Genomic DNA, 27,094 nt, shown 5'->3' on the forward strand with positions numbered 1-27,094 from the left:
ATTCGATCAATTTCTGTCAACATTTTTGATTTATTTTTCTTCCAAGCCTGTACCACTTTCTAAAACACTTTTAACTTATTTCTCTTACCTTTGGAATATCAGTACCATTCGGCACCGTTTTTACTTATTTCCTTCATTGCTGAATCCTTAGCTCCTAGAACTGCACAGCATATAATGTCAACAAAACAACACAAAACATAAAGGAAAAATAATACCGCAAACCTCACGCCATGCAGACAACTCTAAACCACCGGGAGCCTGCTGGACAGAGTAGAACTACTTCTTAGGGTTTCTAAGATTCAGTTTTCACAATGTTCTCCCCTAAAGTGGCTGATGGGTGTGCACCACCAACTTGTGGTCAGCAGCCCCCAGCTTAGCTCACTGTGTCACCAAGGTCCCTTATGTAGCACATAGCACCCCAAACCTTAGCCCTCTGCTTGCCAAATTACATCCTGACCAACAGCGATCCAGGAGGAGAGAGTCGAACTGTCTCAGAGGGTTTCCCAGGTCGTGAATCTTTACCTCAATGGGCTGCCTTTTCTCTCTCGGTGGGTGAACCTGCCAATCAGAGCACTTAACCACTCTGCCACGAGGGCTTCAATATCATATAGTATGTACTCAACAAATACATTTTGTAATAAATAAAGGAGCAAAGCTATAAGTGAAAGAAAAGAAGGAGTAAGAAATATTAAGTGGGGTTTAAAAAACCAAACTTGTTACTATCAGGTCTGTGCTGCTGACAGCAATCCCACGAGAACTGATTTTGTGGGTTTCGAGACTTTGCTTCTTCACAGAAGTACAAAGCCTCGTCTTCCTCTTGCACGGCCACTGATGGCTTCAAACGAGTGACCCACGTAGCCACTACATCACCAGGTCCCCTTAAATTGGGTTTACTCTTAATTCAACAACTATTTTTGTATATTTCTATGTGCCCATTTGAATATTGAAAGCTTTTAAATTATGTATATATTTCATTGAATACTAAATTATCCTTTAGGGTTTTGAACAAAAGAAAAATTCTAAAATAATTTATATGGATAAAATAGATACATTAATAGGTGTATATTTATACTACTGAATACACACACATTATATTTGGCTAACAATCAGTAACTGCAAATTAAAAAAAATCCCAGGAGATTTCTTCTAACTTGGCAAGAATGTTCATGACAATAGCTCATATTTAAGGAATATAATTAAACTCTCTCTTTCTCACATGGACTATCTTCTGTTTAAATTTTAGTTAAGACTGGAGAGATGATAAAGTATGAGTAGAATAGTCATTAGGGGAAAACCTGAGAAAAACTACAGGGCTTTTCTAAATAGCAGGCTGAATATGTTGAATATGTTGTACATCATTTTAGCATGCTGGATATTCTCAATTTATAATTAGTCTCCAAAGATGCTATAACTAAAAGGGAGAAAGGACACTAAGGTGTTTCTATGATGAAGTCAATATGGCCAAGGTCTAAATTTCCTCCATAATTTGCATGCTGTCATATGTGAGGCTGGATTTCAAGATGCTAATAAAGTCTCTTGAAAATAGAAGACAGAAACTGCAGGTATCATTTAAGTCTGTAAGTAATCCTCTGAGTTTTATATTTTACTGAAGCACAGGTGTTATTTCTCATCGGTGGAGTCAGTTCTGACTCATGCTGATCCACTAGGACTGGCGAGAACAGCCTCATAGATTTTTCAAGTCAAAATGTTTACGGAAGCAAACGGCTACATCTTTCTCCTGTAGAGCAGTCAGTGGTTTCAAAGTGCTGACTTAGCAGGTTAGCAGTCTACAGTGAAACCCACAGCACCCCCAGGGTTCCTAACCCAAAGGTACCTCAAAAACGCAAACTCACAGGCCTTAGGGAGTTGATTCTGACTCAGAGTGACCATGTAGGACAGAGTAGCACTGCCCCTGTGGGTTTTTGTTACTGTAACTCTTAAAAAGTTAAAAATATATATTAAATACTCTTATTGGGGGCACTTACATCTCTTATAACAATCCATACATTCATCCATTGTGTCAATCACATTTGCACATATGCTGCCATCACCATTTTCAAAGCATTTTCTTTCTACCTGAGCCCTTGATATCAGCTCCTCATTTCCCCCCTCCCTTCCTCACCTGCCCTCCCTCATGGACCCTTGATAAGTTGTAGATTATTATTTTCATATCTTGCATCGTCTTCTGTTGCCCTTCACCCACTTTTCTGTTGTTTATCCCCCTGGGAGAGGGTTATCTGTTGATCCTTGTGATCTATTCCCCTTTTTCTACCCCCGCCTTTCCCTAATCCTCCTGGTATCCCTACTCTCGTTATTGGCCCCGAGAGGTTTATCTATCCTGGATTCCTTGTGTTGAGGGCTCTTATCTGTAGCAGTGTGCATGTTCTGGTCTAATCCAATTTGTAAGGTAGAATTGAGGTCATGATAGGGGGGAAGGAAGCATTAAAGAACTAGAGGAAAATTGTATGTTTCATTGGTGCGACACTGCACCCTGACTGGCTCATTTCTTTTTGTAACCCTTCTGTGAGGAGATAGCTAATTGTCTACAGATGGGCTATGGGTCTCCACTCCACTCTTCCCCTCATTCACATCGATAGGATTTTTTGTTCTGGGTCTTTGATGCCTGATACCTGATCCCATCGACACCTCATGAGCCCACGGGCTGGTGTGCTTCTTAAATGTGGACTTTGTTACTTCTCAGCTAGATGGCTGCTTGTTTATCTCCAAGTCTTTAAGACCTCAGGTGCTATATCATTTGATAGCCAGCACCATCAGCTTTCTTCACCACATTTGCTTATGTACCCATTTTGTCTTCAGCAATCATGTTGGGAGGGTGAGCATCACAGAATGCCGGATTAATAGAACAAAGCGTTCTTGTGTTGAGGGAGTACTTGAGTTGAGGCCCAATGTCATCTGCAACTTTAATTCTTAGCATACAGATATAATTTACATAGATCTAGTACCCTCTTATTATATATAAATATATTTACATATGTATAGACTAACTCTTTATGGGAGGGAAAGCCTCTTTGTTCCACGGAGGGGTGTGGATTTGAACTGCTGACTTTGCATTTAGTAGTCTGACTAGTAACCCATTATGCCACCAATGATCCTATGTATGATAGGGAAAAATGAATTGATGGTTAATAATTAAGCAAGTTAGCAAGCAACATGTTTTAAAATATGTTACCTAAATATCTAAAGCAGGAAAGGATTTAATAACAGAGCAGTGGTTACTCGCCAGCTGCTCTGCTGAAGAAAGATGTAGCATAAAGATTACAGCCTTCATTCATAACCCATGGACAAGCATATGGATTCTGGGCTCCCAGTTAATTCTAGCCCCAATCCCAGAACAGTTAGTTCTGATAACATGGCCCTGCTTGACCCCTGCCTTCATGATGAGATCACTGAAGATAAAAGTACTACAGCAAAGTGTGGTGAAGAAAGCAGATGGTGCCGTGCTAGCAATTGGAATAGTGTCTGGGATCTCAAAGGCTTGCATTCAAACAGGCAGCTATTTAAGTGAGGCAGCATCTAAGTCCACAGCAAAGAAACACATCATCCTGTGTGATCTGAAGATGATGATAACAAAATACAAATATGATGAAGGGGAAAGCATCAGAGTTTAAATTGTGAACATCCAATCTGTAGACGGCTATGGAGGCGAGTAGGAGCCCAAATCCATCTGCGGTCAGATTAAGCCTCTGGCAGATCCCCTCTAGCCACAAGCAAGGGATTCAACCAGCTTTATCATCAGACAGAGACGACTGTAAACTAGAGAATGGTGAATTGAACCATGGTATGGTATGATATTTGGTCACTCGACTTCCCTCTTGATCCAATCTGAATTTGCCTTATGTTCAAGTACCTCTTGCTTGTTCCACAACAGAAATTTACTCTCTGGCTTTTAAAATGTTGGTGGCCTTTTCTTTCTTATGCTTTCTTTTTATATTATTATTTTCTTCTTTCCATTTCATTTTGTTTTTGATTTTTGTTTGTTAGATTTCCTAGTTTAGAAAGAGTAGATTCATAGAGAAAATAACTGATACAATGGTTTATCAGGAACGGGGAGCAAACAGTGACTGGGAGGGAGGAGGGAGCATTAGAACAGATTATGATGATGTATATACTACTCTTTTTAAAAACAAGTTAACTATGGAAGTGTATGATAAGTGAATATTGATAAGTGAGTATAATCAATGGCACTGAAATATACATGTAGAAGTTGTTGAATTGGAGAATTGTTTTTGTATATTTTTGCCACAATTGAAAAATAATTACATGAATAACAAGGAGTATAAGGAAGAATAAAATGCTCTAAAATTGTAGTAATTATTGTACAACTCTTCTTGATATTGAGTTGTTGAATTGTATGAGATGTGGAGGAAGTGCCAGTAAAACTTTTAGGATATTACAGTTTTGTGACCCTCACTGAGGGGTTGTACTTTATCTTATAGGGTCATTATGAGTTGGAATTGACTTGGCAGTGATTCTTTTGTTGTTATTTTGAGACAAAGTAAGTGCTCAATAGATAGCTATTGAGGGAAGGGATGCTTTATAATGTGACGTTATATTGGGTGGTGAAACAGGCAGGACATTGGAACGACAACTTACATAACCACTTGGATCACTAAGGATAGTCATGACCCTAGCTCCAAGTTGAAGTTGAGTTAGCCAACAGAACTGTGCATCAGAAAGATTGTGCTTCACTGTGAATTTATTATACTATAAAGCATAGAATTAATTAGATTAAGAAAATTTAGTGGAGGAACTGTATCTCAGTACAGTGAAAAGTGGTATCAAAATGAAATGTTATTGGAACTCTTTGAAGAAAAATGTACTGTGGTTAAAATAGATGCCCGGGGATCATTCCCACCCTTCTCCCTCCCCCAACACCTTGTGTCAATGTCCTAGGTTCTAAATGAGTCAACATACTTTGGCAAAGCAAGAAGGAAGCATGGACATTCACAGAATGAGAAGGGATTTTTCCCTGATCGTTCCCCCCCGCCCATCTTTTCACTAGCTACTTTTCTGTATCTGCTGTAGATCAGACATCATTCTAGGTACTTGGGGAATATTGATGATGACATGTTGCTTTGAGTAAATGAGATATCAGTTAAAAAATATAAAAAGCTAGCAATTAAATGAGTATTTCCAATTGTGACATCAGTGCATTAAAGGAACCAGCTAGGAGTTAATTGCAATTGGGTTGATTCATGGCAATGCCGTGTATCAGAGTTCAGGCATGGTCTGTAAGACTTTTAATACCAGGCTTTCCTGCAATAGCTCACTGGGACTTTCCCCAAGGCACTAGTGGGTGCACTTGCTAACTGAAGGGTCAGCAGTGGTCCAAACCTACCAGCTGCTTGAAAGAGAAAGATCGACGGTCTGCTTCTGTGAGGATTGACAGCCTGGCAAACCCTGCGGAGGACATTCTCCTGTGTCTTTAAAGGGTTCCTGTGAACCAGAATGGACCTGAAACACTTAGTCCACTGTGGTCCCCATGGGGTTACACATTCCCCAGGGAATGCTGAAAGAAAACATTAGAATGACTACTTTCTATTTCTTTTTTTCTTCTGAAAACAAAGGACTGGATATTTACTAAGATTGGAAGTAAAGATCCAGAAGATGCCCTGTTTGAGCATGAGTCAGACACAGTGCCCAAGCTTTCCTGATATTTACTATAAATCACATACTCAGTCTGCATTATGTATGTTGAATATTGTGGTTTCACTAAAATAAAGTAAAACCAATGTCTAAAAATAATGGAGCATATTTACTAATGTAATAATATTTTAAAGAGAATATTTTTATTATTCATAAATAAAATCATTTAACTATGTTGATCTTATTTATGTTCTTGTAAACATTTCTATTTTAAAGAAACTTTATAATGCCCACTTTATATTATCACATTAGGAGATATAACATAGTTATAAACTACAACCATTTTATAACAAAATCGTTGTAGAAGCAACCATAATGGGGAACCCAATCAAAAAGCCAAACCTCCTATTTTAACTTGGCTTCCACTCAGAGTGACCTTTGGGACAGACTAGAACTGCCCCATCGGTTTCCAAGGCTTTCAATCATCCTGGAAGCAGAGTCTCATCTTCTCCCTGCAGAGCAGCCAGTAGATTTGGTCTGCTGACGGGTTAACAGCTAGCATTTTAGCTCCTTTTCCCACCAATTTTCCTGATGGGGGTACATTTGCTCCCAGATCTTTAGTATGAATGTCATCAAAATTTTGGAGATAAGCTGGGTTCATCATGGGACAAAAGGAATCAAGGTACCGGATTGTACAAAGGAATATCCCTCACCCTCAAAACTTTTACAACATTGATCTGGCTTATAACTAGTTCCTTGTTTGATGCAAGGGATTTGATTTTCAGAAAAGAGTCGCTAGCAACTCCTCAAACCAGATTCTATATCTTTTGTGGAAGAGGAGACCTTTTTCCTTTCTCCAGCTGTTGATTTTTCCACCGAGGATGTATAGTTATTTATTATTATTATTTTTTGCATACTCGTTCATTTGGTCTCCTTTTCGTGATTGACTGCAGGCTACATGATGGAGGATACCGCCTGCGCCTCGAGTGTCTGATGCACGGTTAGCTCAGAGGAGAACACGATGCATCCTGATAGACAGGTTTTTAGAGATTGGAGACAACAGAAATGGAGGCGTTGGGTGAGGGGCTGCTCCTGACTAGACTTCCTCTCCTCCTGGGACCCCCTCCATCAAGAAGGTGGCTTAGTTTGATAAAGGAAAGGTCAGCTCTCCTCGCTGGATGGGGATTCCTGTGTGGGCAAGAGTGTCAGTGCGTGCCGCTTTCTGCGCCCCTTTGCTTTTCCCAAAACACCGTTGACCTTCCCAAATCTGTTTTTCATTTCTCAGTCTTCAGATGTACAGTGATTTAGGCTGTGTCCACCATTATGCCTCAGCTTAAAGAATTAATTACAATGTTTAGACCCAGAAGGTCAGCGCTATACTTTTCATGGTAACACAATAAGTAATCCAAGAATTATCAGTCAGTAGGCGTATATCACTTCATAGTTAGGCTGTGCTAATCAATTTGTATACAAATTATAAACCAAGAACATTTTATTGTGGCAAATGAATGCTTTTGTATAGTCTGTTTAGTTCAGTTTCCTTTGTCCTGACTCAATGTAGTTCAATTCATACTGTATGCCAATGCTGGGGACCTAGGATGTGTTGGCCATCTTATTCATTTCAACCCTTATGTGGGGTTGGCTACAACTCAACAGGTTGGTGGTTCAACTTCACCCCAAGGTGCCTTGGAAGAATGTCCTGGCAATTCACTTCTAATGGATTGCAGTCATGGTCAACTCTGTGGAGGGTTGTTCTACTCTGAATCCCAGAGGCGCCCATGTATCGGAAAGGCAAGTCTTTCTGTTTGGATGGTGGTGGTGGTCTACGATGGGTAAGGTAATGGTAGGTGATGGATACGCAAAAGTGAATGAAGTAGAGCTTTTTGTAAAATGAATTCAAAGAGAAAGTGCCACAATCACGAGAAAGGATTGCTCCAGCGTCCACTGAGGGCGCAGAAGAAGGAACACAGTCAGAGTGCTTGGCAACCCAATAACTCAAGAACCCCCCGTTCAAAAGTGAGAGAAGGCACATAGCATAGACAAAGATTTTAGTCAGTGAGCTGTAAACTGTGGACGGTGCGAAGGTAAGGCATTGGAAACGGTGGCCCTGAGGGGCTCTACCAAAGAAGCAAACACTTGAATGTTCTGTTATGCCTGCTTCTTTTGTTTGCTTGCGTGTTTATTTTTGCGTTTGCTTTTTTTCCTGACTGTTGGACAAATTAAAAAAAAGGAGGCGGGAAAAGGGAAAGAAAAAGGCACGGTGCTATGCAGCTTTTTAACATATACCTCTGTGGCATGATTTCCAAAATGATTGCACGCGATGGAAACAGCCCAGGAATTCATTGCCTCTTTGCTTTATGCATGCTGTAGGGGACTCACAAACACTGTTTCATGGCCACTCTTCTTGGATCTTAGGTAAACTTGTAAAAATACTTTCCTGTTTTTTTTCCCTCCTAAAGGCTGAAAAGAACACAAATCCTTTAGGATATTATGTTCTGGGACAGATAAGAAGCATAGGGGAGAAGGAAAAAAAGCAGCCCTCCCCCTACCCCCAGTCCTATTCGGGCATTTGCTGCTTCCCTATGAAGTCAAGGGGATTCGTGTGTGTTGGCGTTTGCAGGCTCAGTTTATTTTGTTACTTTGTCCAAATAATCTAGAGAGGATATTAATCGTGAGTCAACTGATGATAATTTTAGAGCTCAAAAATATTTATTATCTTCTGGAGTTGAGGCTTCTACAGGATGGGGATTCTGGCCAGTTTAAATGATACAGTCTAGATGCACAGTCTAGACCAGTGGTTCTCAACCCTCCTAGTGCCGTGATCCTTTAATACAGTTCCTCATGTTGTAGTGACCCCCCAACCATAAAATTATTTTTGTTGCTACTTCATAACTGTCATTTTGCTACTGTTATGAATCAGGCGACCCTGTGAAAGGGTCGTTTGACCCCCCCTGAAAGGGTCGTGACCCACAGGTTGAGAACCACTGGTCTAGACAGAGGTTACGCAGCCAGGCTTTGGTAACAGACAGGAGCCCAGTGAAGATCACTGGCTTGCCATCGATTCCCCTGTGAGCAAGTCCCTGATCTCTGCCAAGCCTCAGGTTTCTCATTTGTGTATGGCAATATTAACACCTACCTCGGAGGGGTGTGATTAAGATTAAGCAGAATCACACTTGTAAATTTCTAGCACAGAAAGCATTGACTATTATTATTGTTAGCAGTGGCTGTGTTCCATTCTGATTTTGTTTTCAAAGAAAAAATAATGCCTCTTGGTGGGTACAAATTTGCCACAGATATTCTTTGTTCTACTCTATGTTCCAATGTTACCTTTAGTCTGGTCATGATGATGATTGTTATTAATTAGTTTAAGTTCTTATATACTATAAGAGATTGGTGGGTAAAATAGTATTCTGTATGCAAAATGTCTAGGCAGTTTACCTGTTTTTTGCGCAGGAACTGTAGTTTAAAGACTCAAAGTATGGACCTTGATTACTTACAGTAATGGACCGCAGTTCAGATGTTCATAGCTAACAAGGCTAGGTTCAGTTCTTGCCCTGCCTATTAGCAGGCAATTGCCAAGGCCTTTTTTTTGCAGGTTAAGCATCTCCAGCTCCTCGAGCAGCTCCTCAGCTGATGCTGTCTCTGCCCTCTGCATGGACCTGATTCTCCTCAGGATTTGCTTTAGGAAGTTAATGTCCCTTTTCTAAGCAGGTTCCCAGAAATGAATGCAATATTCCTGATCTCCCTGTGTTGCATATACGAGCTCTGTTTCGGGAGTCTCCTCTTTGAAAGGAATAATCTCCGTTGGTAATGAGATTTCCCTGCTGTTTTACATTTCAGATTAAATCATGTTGAGAGTTAATGGAAAGTTAGAGAGGCACTGACAAGAACCACCCATACCAATAGCAGTCAAACTGACATGAAAGGAAATGTCTTTGCCCACTTCCCCATCCAAATTGGGGTGGTGGGGTGGCGGAGCAGAGCGGAGGCGCTGGAATACTGATTAGTTGTTTGCAAGCATATATTATGTTCTAGTACATTTAATAGCTAGTTCCTCTTGCATATCATTAAAGATGCCTGGACTAATTTGAGTGACAATTATCAGAATGAACACCTGTATATGCTATCATAGAGTCTGGGCAAGTTGCTTTTAAAGCTTGATTTACAGTATATGGTCAGTATCTAGGTGTCATGGTGGTAGAATGGGTTAATTGTTGGACTACTAACTAGCTACAAGGTCAGTGGTTTGAAGCCACTGGCTACTCCATGGAAGACTCATGAGGGTTGTCTGCTTCCTTAAACATTTATGGTGTTGTACACCCTCCGGAGCAGCTCTACTCTGTCCTGCGTAGACGGGATGACAGTGGTATTTTTCAACTCGTGTATGCTTAGCTTGAAAATAATATTTTTCTCTTTAAATTTGGGCTATATTTGCACAATCATTCAATTCTATATCAGACCAAATGAATACAAAAGATCCTTTTATTTTCTCCATAAAGCAAAACAGGACTAAAAGAGCCCTAATATCCCCATAGGTTTGGGAAGCATCCTTTGAGGCTTAGACTGGAATGTATCTCCTGATTTCATGTTTTTATCTGCCAGAGACTGTGAAGCTCTGCTGTTCTTAGCTCCGGTGTTTGGATTATAGATAGTGTTCAGGCTTACAGCTTCACAGAAAATGTTTTCTAGGCAATTGGTTTAACCTTGGGTTCAGGCTGGCTAGTTGTGTGAGAGAGGCTCGGTTCAAAGTCACTGACATGGGCAAATTCAGCAATTAGTTAAAGAACACGTAAGGTAGCAGAGGAATCATCTCTGCCGGAAGACTCAATGCCATGATTTTTCCCATTTCTTATGAACTCTTAAGCGAGCTCCTTTCCCTATCAGCAAGTGGAGCGATTCTCCTAATTAAGCTGGAGGCCGCAGAGCAGGGGAACGATCCAAGCAGCCTGTTTTTGATTTTTAAAAAATGCCAGGTTGGGCAGAAATTTCCTTAGAAAAGGATATTTTAGCTGGAGGGAAATAAGCGGAAGCAGGTCCAAGGACGGCTGGTGGAAAGGATGTGGGGGCTTACCTGGGACTTCTATTGTGTTTAGTGTTGATTTCATTTGTTGTAATTTGAGAATTTGTAGTGTGATGTGAAAGTTGGCGTCTTGACCACACAATTATGCACCAACAAGGAGCAAACAATGCTGACTCACATTGTGTTCATGTGCTAGGGCACAATTATTTGAAAAGACAAGTAGGGGGTTGCCTTGGGATCAGGCCTTGCCATATCCAGTCCAATTAACATAGCAACAGCAGGTGCCGTCTTGTGGTGTTTCATTTTACAGAGGGAGTTTGTCCAGCAACCAGGCAGTAACTTGATAATTAGGACGAAAAGGCTCTCTTTTTCTTCCTTACTCATATTTGTTGGCCCAATTAGCCCCAACTGTCTTGGGCATGTTATAAAAGAAGTCCTTGGAAGAGAAATTCAAATAAGCAACTTAGAGATCTTTTATAAGGTGGTAGAGATACACCACTGGTCATTAGTCTTCACAAAATCAACTGTACCTTGTGCTTAAACAGAAACAGATTAAGGGATGCAAAATTACTGATTGGCTCCAGAGATCATCATAAGTTAGTCTAATGACAAAGCACTATTTAAACACACACACACACAATTTATATAATCCATAAAGGGACACATACTCTTGCAACAAGGATATGGTAGGAAACAGAAAGTTGGGTAAGTACCGTCTTTTGCTAATTAATAATCAGCATTAATAATAGCCACCATTTGTCAGTTTGCTGTATTGTGGTGCCGTGTCTAATGCGATGATGTTGGAAACTATATTGCTAGATGTTTAAATACCATCAGGGTTCCCCATGGTGTTTGAGTAGAGCTTTAAGACACAGACAGACTAGGAAAAAAGGTCTGGAGATCCACCTTGGATAATTAGCTAATAAAAGCATGGATCACAACAGAACATTGCTTACTTGGTGTGGATACAAGAGGAAGATAGCAAGTTTAAGGAAGACAACAAGGGAGAGCCTTGAGGTGATGGAGTGATACAACACTCTAAAAATGCATTCTACATTTTGACAATCATGAAGACGATACAGATCAGGAAAAATTTTGTTCTGTTGGACATAAGAGTCATGAGTTGACAGTAGCTATCTATTTCTGTTTCTCCAATGTAGAGCGTCCATTGAATATTATCTCGTGTGTTTTCCCAATAAAGCTGCTGTCATTAGTTTCCCAGTTTTGTAGATGAACAAACGGTGTATCAGAAAGGTTAAAGGTCTCAGCCCCAGGTTTTCCAATGCTAGTCTCTTTCTGGGGCTCCCTGCTGTCTCTCAGAAAAGGGTCTTCTTCAAGTTGAATTTCTACTCCACTGGAGACCAATGAGGCAAGGCCAAATGCTGACATTTTGAGTTTTGTATTTATTATTAGGCTTTGCCCTGTAATAACTGTTAAATCATGCCTTAGGTGTGCCTCTTGGCAAGGTCAGGGCATGTACAAAGCATTTCTATAAAGTTAAATTCCTGTTGGGAGGCTTTTAAGGTTTTTATATTTTAATGAAGTTATTAAAATGAAAGTTCAGACTTGCATAATTCATAAGCATTCACTGCTCCTTTTAAAATCTCTGCCACTAAACTATTTTTAAAAATGTTCGGTGAAGTCTTCTAAAAACAGGAATGTGCCTTTCAGTTACAATTAGAATAATTTTTTAATGTTTGTAAACTGAAGCTTCAGTTTAAGGTACAGAGCACTTTAGGCTAGTTTCATTTATGGTGTTTTTGTTGCATGTGAAGGGGGGGCTATAGCTTTCAAGGGCTTGTTCTAGACATTCTCCTTGAGTTGGCACCTCTTCATATAAGCACCTTTACCTAAATGGGTTTGTCAAGTCTAGACATTGCTAAATTCTCTAAAAATGTTGGTTTTGAAAGTTATCTATAATTGTGGCTTTTAGCAACTGCTATAGATAACTTCAGTTTATGATCATATCAATGTTGCTAGATTGAGTATTTTAATGGATTCAGACTCCTGTAAATATAGTTGATGAAAATCTGAAAATCTACACACTAATGACCCAATGTTTTTTCCTTGGGTGCTCTTTGCAATCAGTTTAGGTTGTCTTTTTAAGCAAGAAAATTTTAGGTTTTGAACTTGGGTAATTGCATCTTACTTTAAAATCCTTTCTTATTTAGGCGCACAAAGATGCTGCATAAATGTAACATCTTATCCCTCAGCAACAGGAAGCAGTGGCGATGAATCACCCAGCAAGTTTAGGACACTGAGGGCATGGGCGCTTTCCCTTGCTCTCCTTCTCTGATGGACATGTGGGAACGCTGTAGTACAGGGCTCTCAGCACTTCGCTCCATGTGAGGCCATGCTTTCCGTCAGCTTCTTGCGTTTTCTCTAGGAGAGGGGCCTTCCAAAAGTTTGTGGAAAAATGGAATGAAAAGATAATAGACTTTCCCATAAGCTTTTTGAAGTCTCCTCATGTCTATGCTATGATTAACCTGGAGAGACCTGCCATCTGTATTGTAGTCAGGATTGTGCATGTTGTATTTCTCTTTACCTAGGTTTCGTTTTAAGTTCTGCAGAGACGCTCAATAGTTTCCCGCAGAGCTTTAGTAATAAGGGAATTACTAAATATATTATGATCCATTCAAACAAAGGAATATAACTCAACCAATATAAGTAATGGCAGATCTTTGCAGACCACTGGGAAGGATCTTCATCATCCACTGCTGAAATGAGAACAACAAACGCACAAAATATGTTCAGCATAATCTGATATTTTAAAAAATGCATAACTATTTGCATGTGTGTGTACAACATAATGAAAGAATAAACGAGAATATGGAAGGATATGAAATTTCAAATTGTTCTGTTAGGACTATTAATGATCTATGAGGATTGGGACGGGATTACACAGTTTGGTAAGGGACTTTCATTTCTTACTTTAAGTTTTCAAATGAATTTAGGAGTAGTAACTTTATATTTGAACGTTGCTATAATTTTAAAATTAAAAAAATTAGGGAGATATCAAAACACAGTGCTGTTTGTGAAAACATTTGTTTCCTTCCCTCATCAGGTCAGAAGAGTTCATAAAATTGTCCACAAGTGACAGCTGTGCTATTGGCCCATCACAGAGAATGTCCCTTTTCCACACGCATACGCACTGCACTGGCTCTGAGAGTGGGCTGTCGCTAAGTGTGCCCTCGGTTCTTTTCCTGCTTCCTAATTAATCACATTGTCAGATTGTTGGCTGAAATCAGTAGTTTAAAATCTACCAGTTTCTTTAGTCAATCACCCACATTGTTTTTCCTGAAGATGTAAAGTAAACGTGTTTCGTATGACATTTTTTAAGTTATAAAGTAAATTGCCCGAGTAAGTAAATAGATTAAAAAGCATTTATTGCGGAGGAAAATAAAATGGGAAACCTCCTAGTTTTCTAGGGCTCATTGAGAAGACATGCAATGAAAGTTAGTCCATTAGTGGTTCCGGCGTGAGCAGCTTACTGGTGTCTTGACTCCCATTGATAAGGATCTTGCCTATAAAACCGTGTACAGCTGAGATGCCACATCATTGCCTCATCTGTTCATGCATGGCAAAAAAGATGTGGCTACGGCATCCTTCTTGGTCTTTAACTCTTCCCCAGAACCTGTCCTACGGCTGCCACTGAAGAGTGGCCTGAGTGATGGCTGCATGTGGGGGTTATTATCCTTCCTCATCTCTGGGAAACATTGGTCTCCGCTGTCACCATGGAAGCGGCGAGGGAGATAAAGGAGAGAGGAAGAAACATTCTACTTAAAATGACAGCTGTATCGATCATTCCAAGAGTTACATTTTCTACTCTTTTTGGTTTTCTTTATTCTTCAGATCCTGTATCATTTATAAGATTACTTATACTATGATACCAAAAATAGTTTAGTTAAGTGAAAAAAATGGATCAAATCAGTTGGAAGATTAAGACAAAATAATGTTGAAATGCTCTTTAATAAACATAGATAATAAGATTTTTGGTTGGAATCCCACCAATTTTAAAAACATGCATTTAATCCTGCTGTGACCTATTAGTCATGCTGACTTTCCTTCTTTGGAATTGAAAGGAAAGTGGAACTTGCCATTGGCTTGATCCTGCATGCTGGAGACAGAAAGTGCACGCTCAGCTGTGCAGATGCTGCCATTCTAAATTGTATTAGTGGGTCACGCAGCTGGGGGGTCTGTTTTGTGTTGTTGCCCATGGATACAATGTATGATAACCCACGCATGATAACATACCGTAAAGGTCACAGGTGTTCCCCTGTAAGCCTATAACTCAAAATAGACATATACGTTTATCTCAACATTTTATTGAAGTCTCTTCCACCTCTTAGAACAATAAACTTCAGAGACATATTACCCAAGTATGAAGTAGCAAAGCAAAAATGACAAGGATTGTTTTCGTAGGAAGAAACCATTGGATCACCTGGAAAGGTCCTTCTGTTGACCTATTCTCTTTCAAACATCAAGGTCACTTTCTAACCTAGTATCACAGGCAGTGATAATCAGGTTGGCATTGCTCTAGCTTCACCTTTTATCATTTTCAGAATTTATTCATATCCCTGCTCAGGTTCCTTTTCTATATTACAGCGTTCTAGTGATCTCTTCCTGTCTGTTCACGCAGTGCCTTCACCTTTTATGGGGCCGCCCTCCTCTGGCAGAGTGGATCTGCTATCACGCCGAGTTCCTTCAGGTGGCGCCTCATCACGACGTGCACGCCGATAGTGGATACGCTTTCCCTTTGGACAAAGGTGAGTCATTTCCCACCATCCTCCCCGTCCCCAGTGTAATTACAAAATCTTGCATTTAACCTTTCTTATATATCTGTATCTTGGCGAATGTCTTCAGTAGATGGTTCTACATAACTTTTTCCTAGTTTATAATTTACTCTCATATTCTATTCAACTGTAAAGGCTGTTTATTCATTTCAGTATATTTTTCTTTAAGCTTGCCTGTAGTAAAGATCTTCAGCCTTTTTGGGTTACCAAACCTAATACGACCTCTTTATTAATCCACTGAGCTTCAGTGACTGAAAACAATGAGAGTACTTTCAAAATAAGAGATTTTCAAGGTGAGTAGTAAGAATGTTATAGCACACACCTACTTGAAGCCCCCTATTGCCAGTTCTTCATCTGCAAGTTTCTCTTGTTAAGATTTTTTAGCTCAGCTCCATGTTTCAGGTAGAGCTGTCTATTGAGATTCTAGTTTCTTCAAGTTTAATATTTAAATATGTACTTTTGAGCCACAGAGTGAGTTGGTATTTTAAGGACTAGTAAAGCTTTTATGCCTGGTGTTTCTGGGAGCCTGTTCAAAGACACTTAACAACAAGCTTTTGCCCTATGGCATCCTACTGCAAGCACTGCTTCTCCCCAGTAACTTCACGCACTCCCCAGACAATGCTCGATAAAACTGGAGAGTAGGTGAAGCTTTTTGTACGCTGCTAAATCCCTTAGACTTCATCTTTCCTCCTCTTTGTTCTGACAGTATCCCTTCTCCTCTCCCACACTATAGCAGAACCATAAACATCCTCTTCAGCGTGCTAGGGCCACTAAAATAACATGCCAGTCGGTGTGAAAGAAACCAAGAAGTTCCTTTTTAGCAGTGCAATAATCAGTTGATATTTGGTGTCTGGTCTTATGATTTATTGACCCTGTTTTGGCTGTCTAATCTGTTCGAGAAGTTAAAAACACAGCAACCAATTAATTGATATGAGTGGCTTCTATGATGAACTTTAGTTATAAGATATTTGGAATCACATAAACTTTTTAGCATCTTTCAAATTGTAACTTGTAGTTAGTTACTATCTCTCCGAGTTGAACCTGGTGAAAAAGGATAAGGACTTAGGTGTCATGTTTTATTCATAGAGTCTGTAGACTTGGTGTTTAGGTTGACGTTTATCTTGCTCAGCCAGTTAATAGTTCTATGACCCTGGGTAAGTTCGTTGACATTCTAGGCCTCACTTACCACAATGAAATAGCATTACAAATGTATCTACCTCTGGGGCTGAGTGGATGATCTCAGTTAGCATATATGAAGTATTGAGCATGATGGCTGGCACCCATTGTTGTGTGAAAGGGGGTGCGGTTGTTATTACTTGTACACCCCTGTAACAAACACAGAGTGGGCACTCAAGTGATGATTGCTGAATGATTGCCTGTGTATCTGCCTACTTAGGGGTTTGGGGGCAATTGTTCTGAACTAATACATTTTTGAGGCCAACACTCATATTTCTCGGTTTCATATTATTTGCCTTCTATCCCAGATTTGCTCCTTTCAGATCTGTAAACCACCTATTAATCATTCCAGCAAAGCACTGCTATCCATTCTTTGGGACTATAATTGTACCTTCATCTCATCTTGCATGAGACTTGGCTATCCCTTTTTTAATATAAGAATTTAATTTCTAAGATGATCTTGTTTCAAGATTTGTCATTTTTCCTACATCAATTTATCTACATCTTGGGGATTCAGATGAGCTGATTAATATGATAATTAAGCATTATCAAGTATCTCAGAATTAATTTTATATTGGAACATTCAAGCCTAAAATTATGATGAAGGCTTCTGACATCACAGCCAACTTATGCATATCCCTGTCCCATTAGCTCAATAAGATAACCAGTTTATTTGCATATTATTGCTTGACCCTGATGTTATGGTCAATTAATTTGCATATCCTTATCTAATTGGCTCAAATAAGTTTTTGCTGCTTTATACATCGGCTAAGTTCCCACACTAGTGGCTTTTATACAAATCGATTGAGTTTGGAGTAGTTTCTGTCATGCTTTCAGCAGCAGTGCAGGGCCATGGAAGGATATTAGGAAAAGGTTCCAGAATATACAAAGGACTATCTATGACTTTCAGGGGAAGAGACAGAAGGAAAAGGAGAACCGTTTAGAAAGGTGGGTGCCTTTCAGGAAAGCGGGCACTGCAGTGATGAAGAAATAGAACATACCTGAGAAAAGAGTATATTTTATATTGCTGCCCAAAATGATCTAACTTAGACCGTGGCCTGTACTGGGCCTCAGCTAAAGTGATAGTGTAATATTTATACCTCCCAAACTGGTTTTTAGATTTAAGATACATAAAAATAACATGGTGTAGGCTTGATTAAAATGTGATTTTCAGTTGTGAACTGCTAGAGATTCAGTTATAAACCGATCTGAGGTAATCTCTGAGAGATTAAATTTTAATGTGCGTTCAGCATGATTCTGATGTACACAGGCGAAATTCCACACCTTGATAAATAGTACCGCAAAGATGGCCAGCCTCTGCCCATTCAGGTTTCTACATGAAAACTACCTGAGACTTGAGGTGGATGAGTTGCTCTTCCCTGGTGACCTTCCCCCAAATATTCCAATCTGTCTGTGGAGCCCTGGTGGTTGGACTGTGAGCCATGTGCCGGGAAGTTCAATACCACCCCACACTGAACCAGTCAATTGATTAAAATATCCATTGGTTGCTTTCATATTTTGTATATCTAGCCTAATAGTTGATACATTTATTAATATAATAACAAGAATGTTTACTGTGCCATTAGGTGTGCCGATACAATGTGCTCTTATTTACTTTTCACAATAATCTTATTAAGGTTCTCACTCCCACTTAAAGATAATGCACCTGGAACTTACAAAAGCTAAGTAACCCGTCCAACGTCAAACAACTAGTTAGTGGCAGAGTGGCATCCGAACCAGCCAAAAACTCCTTTTCTTCCAATTAATTGAGCCATTACTAGGAAAGGTGGTATACATTGGATTACCTGGGATGCTCTTGTTATGCAGTTTCGATCTTCTCGGGCACAGGTCAACTTACTCTGAGACAGACCATCCAAATGCTTAAAGTTGTTTTGATGGTAAGTAGGTTGAACAATTTGAAATGCAAGACTTCATTTTTTTAGGTCACAGCTCCTTTGTAAATAATTCATTATTCATTCAGCAGTTATGTTCATTGCTACAAGTCAGTAAGGACATTGTAGGAGATATAAATATATAACAGTCTAGTGAGGACAGTGATGTTGGAGAATATAAACAAACTGCTATTGGCATTTAAAAAAGCTAAAATTTCTTCTGCTGGAATGGATCAGAAAAGGCAATATGGAATTCCTTCACTTAAACTTCTCCTTCCCCCCAGGCAACCATGGCTCACTGCTCCACTTCTTTCAGGCCATTGCAGAATTGTCATGTATTTATGAGACTATCCTTGACTGCACATTTAAAATTATATTCCCTTCCTATCCCCTAAGGAGATCCCTGGTGGCACACTAGGTTTAAGCACTGGGCTGTTAACTGCAGGGTTGGCAGTTCAAACCCACCAACTCTACTCCTTGGGAGAAAGGTGAGGCTCTCTGCTCTTGCGCAGACCTAGAGTCACGGAGACTGTGTGGAGTAGTTCTACTCTTTCCTATGGGGTCACTATGAATTGACAGCTACTGGATGGCAGTAGGCTTAGCAAACATTATTGTACTCCCCAGTTTTAACTTTCTCCAAAGTCTTTGGCTGTTTTGTTCATTGATGTAAGCTTAATGCTAAGAACAGTGCCTGAAACCCCATAGGGACACAATCCATATTTGTTGAACGGATCGCGAATTGCATCATGTGTTTGGGACATCAGTGATTATGACTTAAGTCAACAGGCAACAGAGAACCCTTAAGGCTAGGACTCATTAAAGATAAGTAACCTTAAAATATCCTTATTTAATATTTAGTATTTAATAATTAAACGATAATAATAACTTTTAATCTCAGGTCATTTAAATGCAAAGATGCCCCCAGGTTATGTGGGTCAAGAGGCAATATTGTTTTAAGAGTTTTTGTTATTGAAAAAAATAATATAAAACAATCAGCACGATATCAGGCATGGCCTCTAGTTTTTCCCTCTATGTCACCGTGGTGGAGTGGGTAGGAGTGGTCGGGAACCCTGCCCTTCCCTGGGGTTGGTAGCAATAACCTAACTGGGTATGAACAGGACTGCAAGCCATAATAAACAGCACTCCACCCGCTGCTCTTGGGTCAGTTTTCATTCAGAGAGACACTACTGGGAAGACCAGAACTGCTCCCGGGGTTTCTGAGGCTTTCAATCTTTACAGGAGCAACAAATGCAGTGAAATTCACATTTTCTCTACCAGATCCTAAAGATGCTTGCAGGCCTTCTGATACCTCTGAACAAAAGGAGATTGGTTCTCCGGAAGTCAGTATGAAAAGAGACAATGAACAGGGCTAACACCTTTCTAGAACCAGGGGTATTCATTCTAAGGGCCTTGGGAGAGTCCTAGGAGGAGGGGCCCTGAGGTTTGATAGGCTTCATGGTACATCTTCTGGAACTCTGGAGAAGGGCATAGATGAATTGGGAGGAAGAACACAGAGGTACTAGGTACAGGGTAATGAGGGGATGCTTACCACGGGAATTTGGAATAAAGCAAGTAAAAGAAGATGCAATGGAATCCATGAAATAGTAGAGTCCTTGCTTCAGGATATGATGCTGTAATCTGAGAGCAAACTGTTTTTGCAGTTAAAAATGGTTCTATATTTTTATCACATATAGGTACATGAAAACTGATTACATCTTTCGATACAACTGTTTACTTCTTTAAATTTGCTCCATTATGCTTTCTGACAACAAAAACAGTAAAGTATTATATCGAGTCATAGTGGCACGAAAGAATTAATGAAGCTTCCCTAGGTGGCTTATTTGTAAGGAGATCAAACTGAGGCACTAGGTGAATGGGGTTGACAAATCAGCACTCCTGTAAACTGGAAACCGGGCTTTAGCAGCTTCTTAGCTATTTTGCTTTAAAATATAAAATCACTATGCTGTATTAAGGTAACTTTTAAAAGTTGGCAATTTTCTTATTAGAGAAAATACTCAGTAGTTGGAATTGTTGAGTCAAATTCTGCAGCCACAAGCAATCACTGTGGTCTACTTCTAATGACCTAGGGACATAGCATGAGCATTCCTCATGCTTTATTTTATGTCCTAAAATTACAGAAAACTAATTGGATTAATGACATAGAGAGGGGAAAAAACTATTACGTTCAACCGTGGAAGCCTCAACTCCATGGGCTGACCTTGCTGTGGAAGAGGAGTGTCCAGGTTATCCCACATTTAATTGTGCTTCATAAATCTTGCATGTTTTTTTTTAGATATTTAAGGTTTGCGGCAACCTTGCTTTAATCTACTCTAGAGGCACCATTTTCCAACAGTGTGTACTTACTTCATGTCATTGTGTCACATTTTGGTAAATCTCACAATATTTCAAACTTTTTCATAATGCTACAGCACGTGCCATAAATTACAGTAGAGCATAAACCTGACTTTCATGCATTGGCCAATCATAGAAGCCATGTTTTATTGCGGGATTCACCTATTGCAGTGATCTGGAGCCAAACCTTCATTAGCTCTGAGATATGCGTGTACTTTACTCAGGTATCACGAAGGTTGGGATCAATAGACATTTTTATGCAAAAGTCTCCCCCACCTCCGACAAAAATTATCGAGAAAAGAAATGCATCGCCACGAGGATTCACACACAGAACTTTAGTCATATACTGAAATGCGAATCCTTAATACAAATCATGTTGGAAAAAACTATTATACTTAAAATACCTAGTGAATCTCAGAAAACACTTTTTTACAGCGTAGATGAACATAGACCAACAACAATAGCAGCAATCAAAACAACCAAGCCCAAACCCAAACTCATTAAAACTAGAACTTGTCACAGGCATTGCCTTTAAGAAGAGAAACAAAAATTGTCAGATATCAGTGGCCCAAAGTGAGACTTGATGCTTTGCTTATGAAGCAGGAAAATAGGTCTTCTCTTATGTGTCAATCGCAATAGATTGAGAGTAACTTCCTGGGGCACTGGGCTGTGATGAGCTTTGAGACTGCTTCCAAGCTCCGTAGGAAAGAGAACTGTGATCAATAAGGCGTGGGCTGTCACAGCGGCTGTGCTATGCATTTGGTATCCATGATGAATAGCATTAAGACAATCAATAGACATCACAGACTTACCAGATAAGCCACCCACATCCATCTTCTTCAGGTTCTTCGCCTCCAGAATGACAACAGTCAGTTTACCGGCAGTAGGTACATAGCGAAGGGAGAAGCAGATGTCTCCCAGTTTCTCTTGCTATAAAAATAAATGAGAAGGTATGAATACATTTTCAAATAAAGGTCAGCATGGTAAAGAAAACCTCAAAAATTCAACTCATCTCTATTGAGATGTTTCCATTTCACAGAGACCCTGTGTAGGGTTTCAGCCTGGCTTTGAACCACCGATCTCATGATTAGCAATCCGAAGCTTATCTCTCAGCACCACCAGACCTTCTTAGTTCACACATATATACAGGTACACTGAAAATTCCTCAAGTGGAAAGCTTATGACTGTAAGAGTTTGTAAACTCCTAGTCCCATTGGCACTCAGTGGTGTTTCATTTACCGAGGTAACATCAAGCATGCCTAATTGTGTTGAGAGGAGTTCTGTTATGTGGTCTTTTCATTGACTTTTGGAAAAACAGTTGGAGAGATTTTGCCCCTGTACTTTTAGAAGTTTCTTTTGTCCTGTTTTTTAAAAATCATTTATTGGGGACTCGTACAACTAATTCAATTTCTTTCTTTAAAAAAATCATTTTATTGGGGGCTTGTACAATTCTTATCACAATCCATATATACCTCCATTGTGTCAAACACATGTATACATTTGTTGCCATCATCATTTTCAAAACATTTGCTTTCTCCTTGAGCCCTTAATATCAGCTCCTCATTTCCCTGCCCCTCCCTCACGAACCCTTCATAATTAATAAATTATTATTATTTTGTCATATCTTATTATCTTAGTTTTAGACCTTAGAGAGCTTGTTACTTTTGTCCAAGTTGACAGTTTTTTTCTGGGCAGGCTGTAACAGTTTGGATCGGGACTTCGAGTTTGGCCCTGTAGCTTACCCTATGAGTGATATGCACCTTGCAGGACTTGGACAAGAGACTATGTAAATAAGGTGAGTTGTAGCTTTCTATGCAAATGAAGTGTATGTGTCCTACCAAGAGGCACTGGTTAGTTTGCTGTTGTGGCAGGAGTCTGTGCCTTGAAATTGTGTATTTAAGCAGCCAGCTTGGCAGGGATTTTGGAGACAGAAAGAAGTGCAAGGAGGAGGTCGAAGGAAGAAGGGAGACATGAGAAGAAGCGGAGATAAGGAGGTGAAGACCTCCTAAAAGAGTTGTGACGGGTGTCAGGGTGATAGCACTGAAGGGCTGGGAAGGAGCCCAGTGGTGGAGCAGGCAGTGAGGGCGCTGGGAGGAGACCTACATGGTGGAGAAGAGTGGAAGACGGGAGGCTTGGCCTCCGTGTTTCGCGATCCCTAGCCCAAGTTGTACCCTACTGCTTCCTTAATAAACCGCTTAACGCGAGTATGGTCTGTAAGTTCTGGGTAGCCATTGAAAAGGTTGGTGGAACCCAGGTGAGAAGTGGAAAATGCCATGGAAAAGAAAGGACGGCTTATGTCAGAACTGATAAAAAGGTTGGAGAGGAGAGGTACTTCTAACTTCTGACTTACAGGAATCAATTTTGTGCTGTTCTTGATTTACATTTTGAACGCAGCTACCTCACCTTGAGTCTTACTCTAGGTTTACGAATGAAGTGCACACCATTGTTCACCATAGGTAGAGTATGCCTTCATATTCATGAACATGAACATGCAAGAGAGCACAGCTATGTGGTTCACTAAACCTTTTCCAGATACTGAAGACCAGAATGAATTCTGACAGGGAATTCTTTATTTCCTGAAAAATCAAGATTCATTTCTTAGTGACTCTTCCCTGATATTGTGAATCCTGATTTCAAAAAGGGGCAGTGGTTATGCCAGATTTCCACAGACTTCTGTACAGTCCTTCTTCAACATAGGAATGCAGGCCATCTTTGAAGACCCTTATAAGATACGTTCTAATTATGACTGCATTTTGTTTTACATATAATTTGTCTCATATATGCTGTCAGCCCAAGCGTCCATATATGGAAATTACTGACAGGGTACAGTTTAATAATTTAAATTAATATAATTATTTGGTTAGGTTCTTTTACCAAAAACTAAAAGTGTCTACTTGCTCTAGGATTCATGCTATCGACATGGGTTTGGGTTATGTGGAACCACCAGGTGCTCCCTGGGAGAAAGATGAGGCTTTCTAGTCCTGTGAAGACTGACACTCTCAGAACCCAGAGTGAGTCCCTGCCTGTGCTACAGGGTCACCATGACTCAGCACTGACTCCGTGCCAGTGAGCAGACGAGAAAAGCAATCTTCTCATCTTCTCAAAGAACCAGCTTTTGGTTTTAAGTTTTTCTATTATTTCCTGCTTTTAAAAAAAAAAACTGATTTTGATATTGATAATTTACTCCTCTTGCTTACTTATGATTAAATTTTCTTTTTCCTTGTTTCCTCAATTTGATGTTTAGTAATTGATTCCGTATCTTTCTTCTTTACTGAAATAAGCATTCAATAATAGACTTTTCCCTCAAAGCATGGCTGCGATGTATCACACAAAGCTTTATTTTCTGCCTTTTCCTTTTTCACTTAGTTCAAGATATTTCTTAACGTTCAAAAAGATTTCTTCTTTGGCTCACTTTTTATTTAGAAATGTGCTGTTTACTCTCTAGATATGTTGGGACTTTCTAACTATCTTAAGCTATTAATTTCTAGCTTAATTTCATGGAGGTGGGAGATACTTCTTCACATAATTTTACTCATAACTTTGATTATTTGTGTTTTATGGCCTACTATGGTTTATGTTGGGAAATATTCCACACGAACTTGAGAAACATGTGTATTCTGCTGTTGCTGAATGAAGTGTGAGTGTTCCACAAATGTTAATTAATAGAATTGGTATGGGTATTTATAGAAAATGGTGTCTCAGTAGCCCTTCTTTGGTAAGTGTCGCCACATCTGTTTGTAGCTCTAGTTCTTGTGTTCTTGCAGAATCTTATGCACCTGTGTCTGGGGTCACTGAGGACTTTTGTTGGGTCATGTTCTATACAGGCCTTACGTCTCCTACAAGACTGTACACTTCTTGAAAACAGGATCATTACCTATATTATCATTCTGCATACATTTTCAATACTAAGTCAATGAAAATTTTAGATAATACTCCCTATTTTGAATGATCTAGGCCATAGCCCCCTCTCATTAGTTGGATAATAAAGAGTTACTTATAATGTGCCAAATTCACCTGACATGCCTATTCACCCCTAGGAATTAATTTACACATCAGGAGAATCTGGTGGAATAAATTGCTTTTCATAGTCTCTGAAAATAGGAAATGGGAGTCACTATCACAGAAATGAATACAAAGTATGGGCAAATTCAGTTGAACTTTGTGAGACAAGAGAAATGTAAGTGAACAAAATCATTGTTCAACAATGCTCATTAGGATGAGGGTTCTCTGTGCAGGAGCTGTCTGTTCTTCACACGAGTCTCCCAGGGGAATCACTGTGTTGCAGAATCCGGGTCTTCTTACCAGGTCTAAGTAGGCATTTTAGACAGGATTGCACCTTCCTAACTGACACCTCTCTTTATGGTCCATAATCTCATCCCACAATTAAGAGCCTCTTAGTGCTTTAAACTCTGAGGTGTCATAACCAATATTTCTTCCAGGAATATTTTGTTATTTAATCTTCTGATATCTAGGAAATTTTTTAGATATTTTAAATATATCATTTAGTGTCACAAGAGAGCCCTTATCCATTTGGAAAACCATGCCTCAAGTGGGAGGAAAATAAGAAGTAACCTACAGTTGTAAAGCTACGGGCTGTGGGAAAAGGCAGGTGTTTGCAAGAAAAAGTCAAAATGATTCTTTAGGAAAATAGAGAGATATGGAAACCTGCAAATGTTTACATTTTATAGAGAGCTACATTTAATTTTATAATTTAAGAACTTAAACACATGAAATATTATTTGCTCATAGTTACCATATGTGCTATGCCAAGTTAAATATGCATTTATATACTTATTATATTTATGTTTCAGTGTTTTCAAATTTTATTACTTCAGCATCTACAAGCTATATGTAAGCTAATACTGTTTCTTCACCCTTGGATTTCATAGGCTTTAATAAGAAAATCACATTATCTATGGAAAATTAATGAAAATATTAAATGATATTTTAGTTTAGTTTTATTTGCTAAATTTCCCGAGTTGTTACTATCAGATATATACATTTATGCCTTTCTCATGCTTAAAAAAGTCAGCCTTACTAATTACTTAGAAATAATTATTTAGAACAAAGTTTGAGAATTGAAACAACTTTCTCTTATTACATGCAAATTCAAACCTTGCTAAATGATTTGGGTGAATACAAACATGACTGCAAAGTGCTTTCTGACATTAAAGATGATGTGGGAATCTGAAGCTCATGCAAAACAAGAGGAGCCAGGAAATGTACCACAGGAGAGTGCTCTTGTCACCTGCAGATAGAACATCTATGACAGGACTGACGGCTCTGTCATTTCCTAAAAATGCACTATGTCTGTTCTTAGAGTCTAAAATAGACCCTATTTAGCCTGTAAAGGTTTTACCAATCTCTTGTCATCTACATAGACTAGTGGGAAAATGCTGAAAGTTTTACATGGCCATTTTCATACCATTATTTCGTTGTTTTTACACATTACTTTCAATGATGATTGATACAAACATTTGATGTTAAACATTTCATTTATTTCTCAAAAATGATAGAATACAAGATTTTCTCATTAAAGTATTTTTCTTTGGTGGGTGTGGTGTATCATAATGAGAAGAGAAAAAATTCTCAGAAAATTTACAAAAGGCAAAGAAAAATATCCAGATCTACATTTCTGATCATTAACAATCCCAATTGATTTTTTCCACCACAGTCTGTGAAATAGGTACTGTAATATTGATTTTAAAAATAAAGATATTGAGACTCATAGATAACAAATATGAGGAGGTATCCCCCAAAACTGATGCTCATTCATTTTCTTGTGAGGGGGATAAATGCATTTGGGGTTCATTCCACCAGGTCAGATTATTAATCAAGCTTCCTATTTACAGGTTCTAAAAAGATTATATAACAGTATGTGACAAAACAGGTCTGATTTGTGGCAGATGAGGGATTAGTTTTGCCATCACGACAGTGCACCTGCTCATGCAGGCATCTCAGTTTTTGTTTGGGCAAAAAAACAGCATGCCTCTATTACCTCATGCACCTGACTCAACTGACCTAGCTCAATGTGACTTCTTTTTGTTTCAGTGAATGAAGGTGGACATGATAGGTTAGCAGTTTGATGTCATAGAAGAGGAGAAGCAAAAAACGAGGGAGGTGTTGTCAGCCATCCAAACAGATGAGTTTGAAAAAATGTTTCTAACAATGGAATCACAGATTTGACAAATGTAATGGAGAGTACTTGGATGATGTTAAGGTTGTTTTGTAAAAAAATTTAAATATATAGCTTT

The 27,094-nt window shown here is 39.2% G+C and overlaps 1 protein-coding gene and 1 long non-coding RNA gene across 3 annotated transcripts in view; one reads left to right on the plus strand and one right to left on the minus strand.

Moving 5' to 3' along the window:
• LOC142449908 (uncharacterized) overlaps window positions 1-27,094 on the plus strand; it is a 277,617-nt gene that overhangs the window by 187,289 nt on the left and 63,234 nt on the right. Inside the window, exon 3 of the long non-coding RNA XR_012784895.1 lies at window positions 15,267-15,393. This is a non-coding gene — a long non-coding RNA (uncharacterized LOC142449908). The remainder of the gene's footprint in view (window positions 1-15,266; window positions 15,394-27,094) is intronic.
• The window catches only part of SYT1 (synaptotagmin 1), a 627,530-nt gene that overhangs the window by 93,389 nt on the left and 507,047 nt on the right, over window positions 1-27,094 (minus strand). For both annotated transcript variants that reach the window (XM_075551237.1, XM_075551236.1), the window contains exon 8: window positions 21,653-21,770. In XM_075551237.1, coding sequence (XP_075407352.1) covers window positions 21,653-21,770 — 118 coding nt within the window. The remainder of the gene's footprint in view (window positions 1-21,652; window positions 21,771-27,094) is intronic.

Source organism: Tenrec ecaudatus, chromosome 6 (genome assembly GCF_050624435.1).
Source record: "Tenrec ecaudatus isolate mTenEca1 chromosome 6, mTenEca1.hap1, whole genome shotgun sequence".
Lineage (NCBI taxonomy): Eukaryota > Metazoa > Chordata > Mammalia > Afrosoricida > Tenrecidae > Tenrec > Tenrec ecaudatus.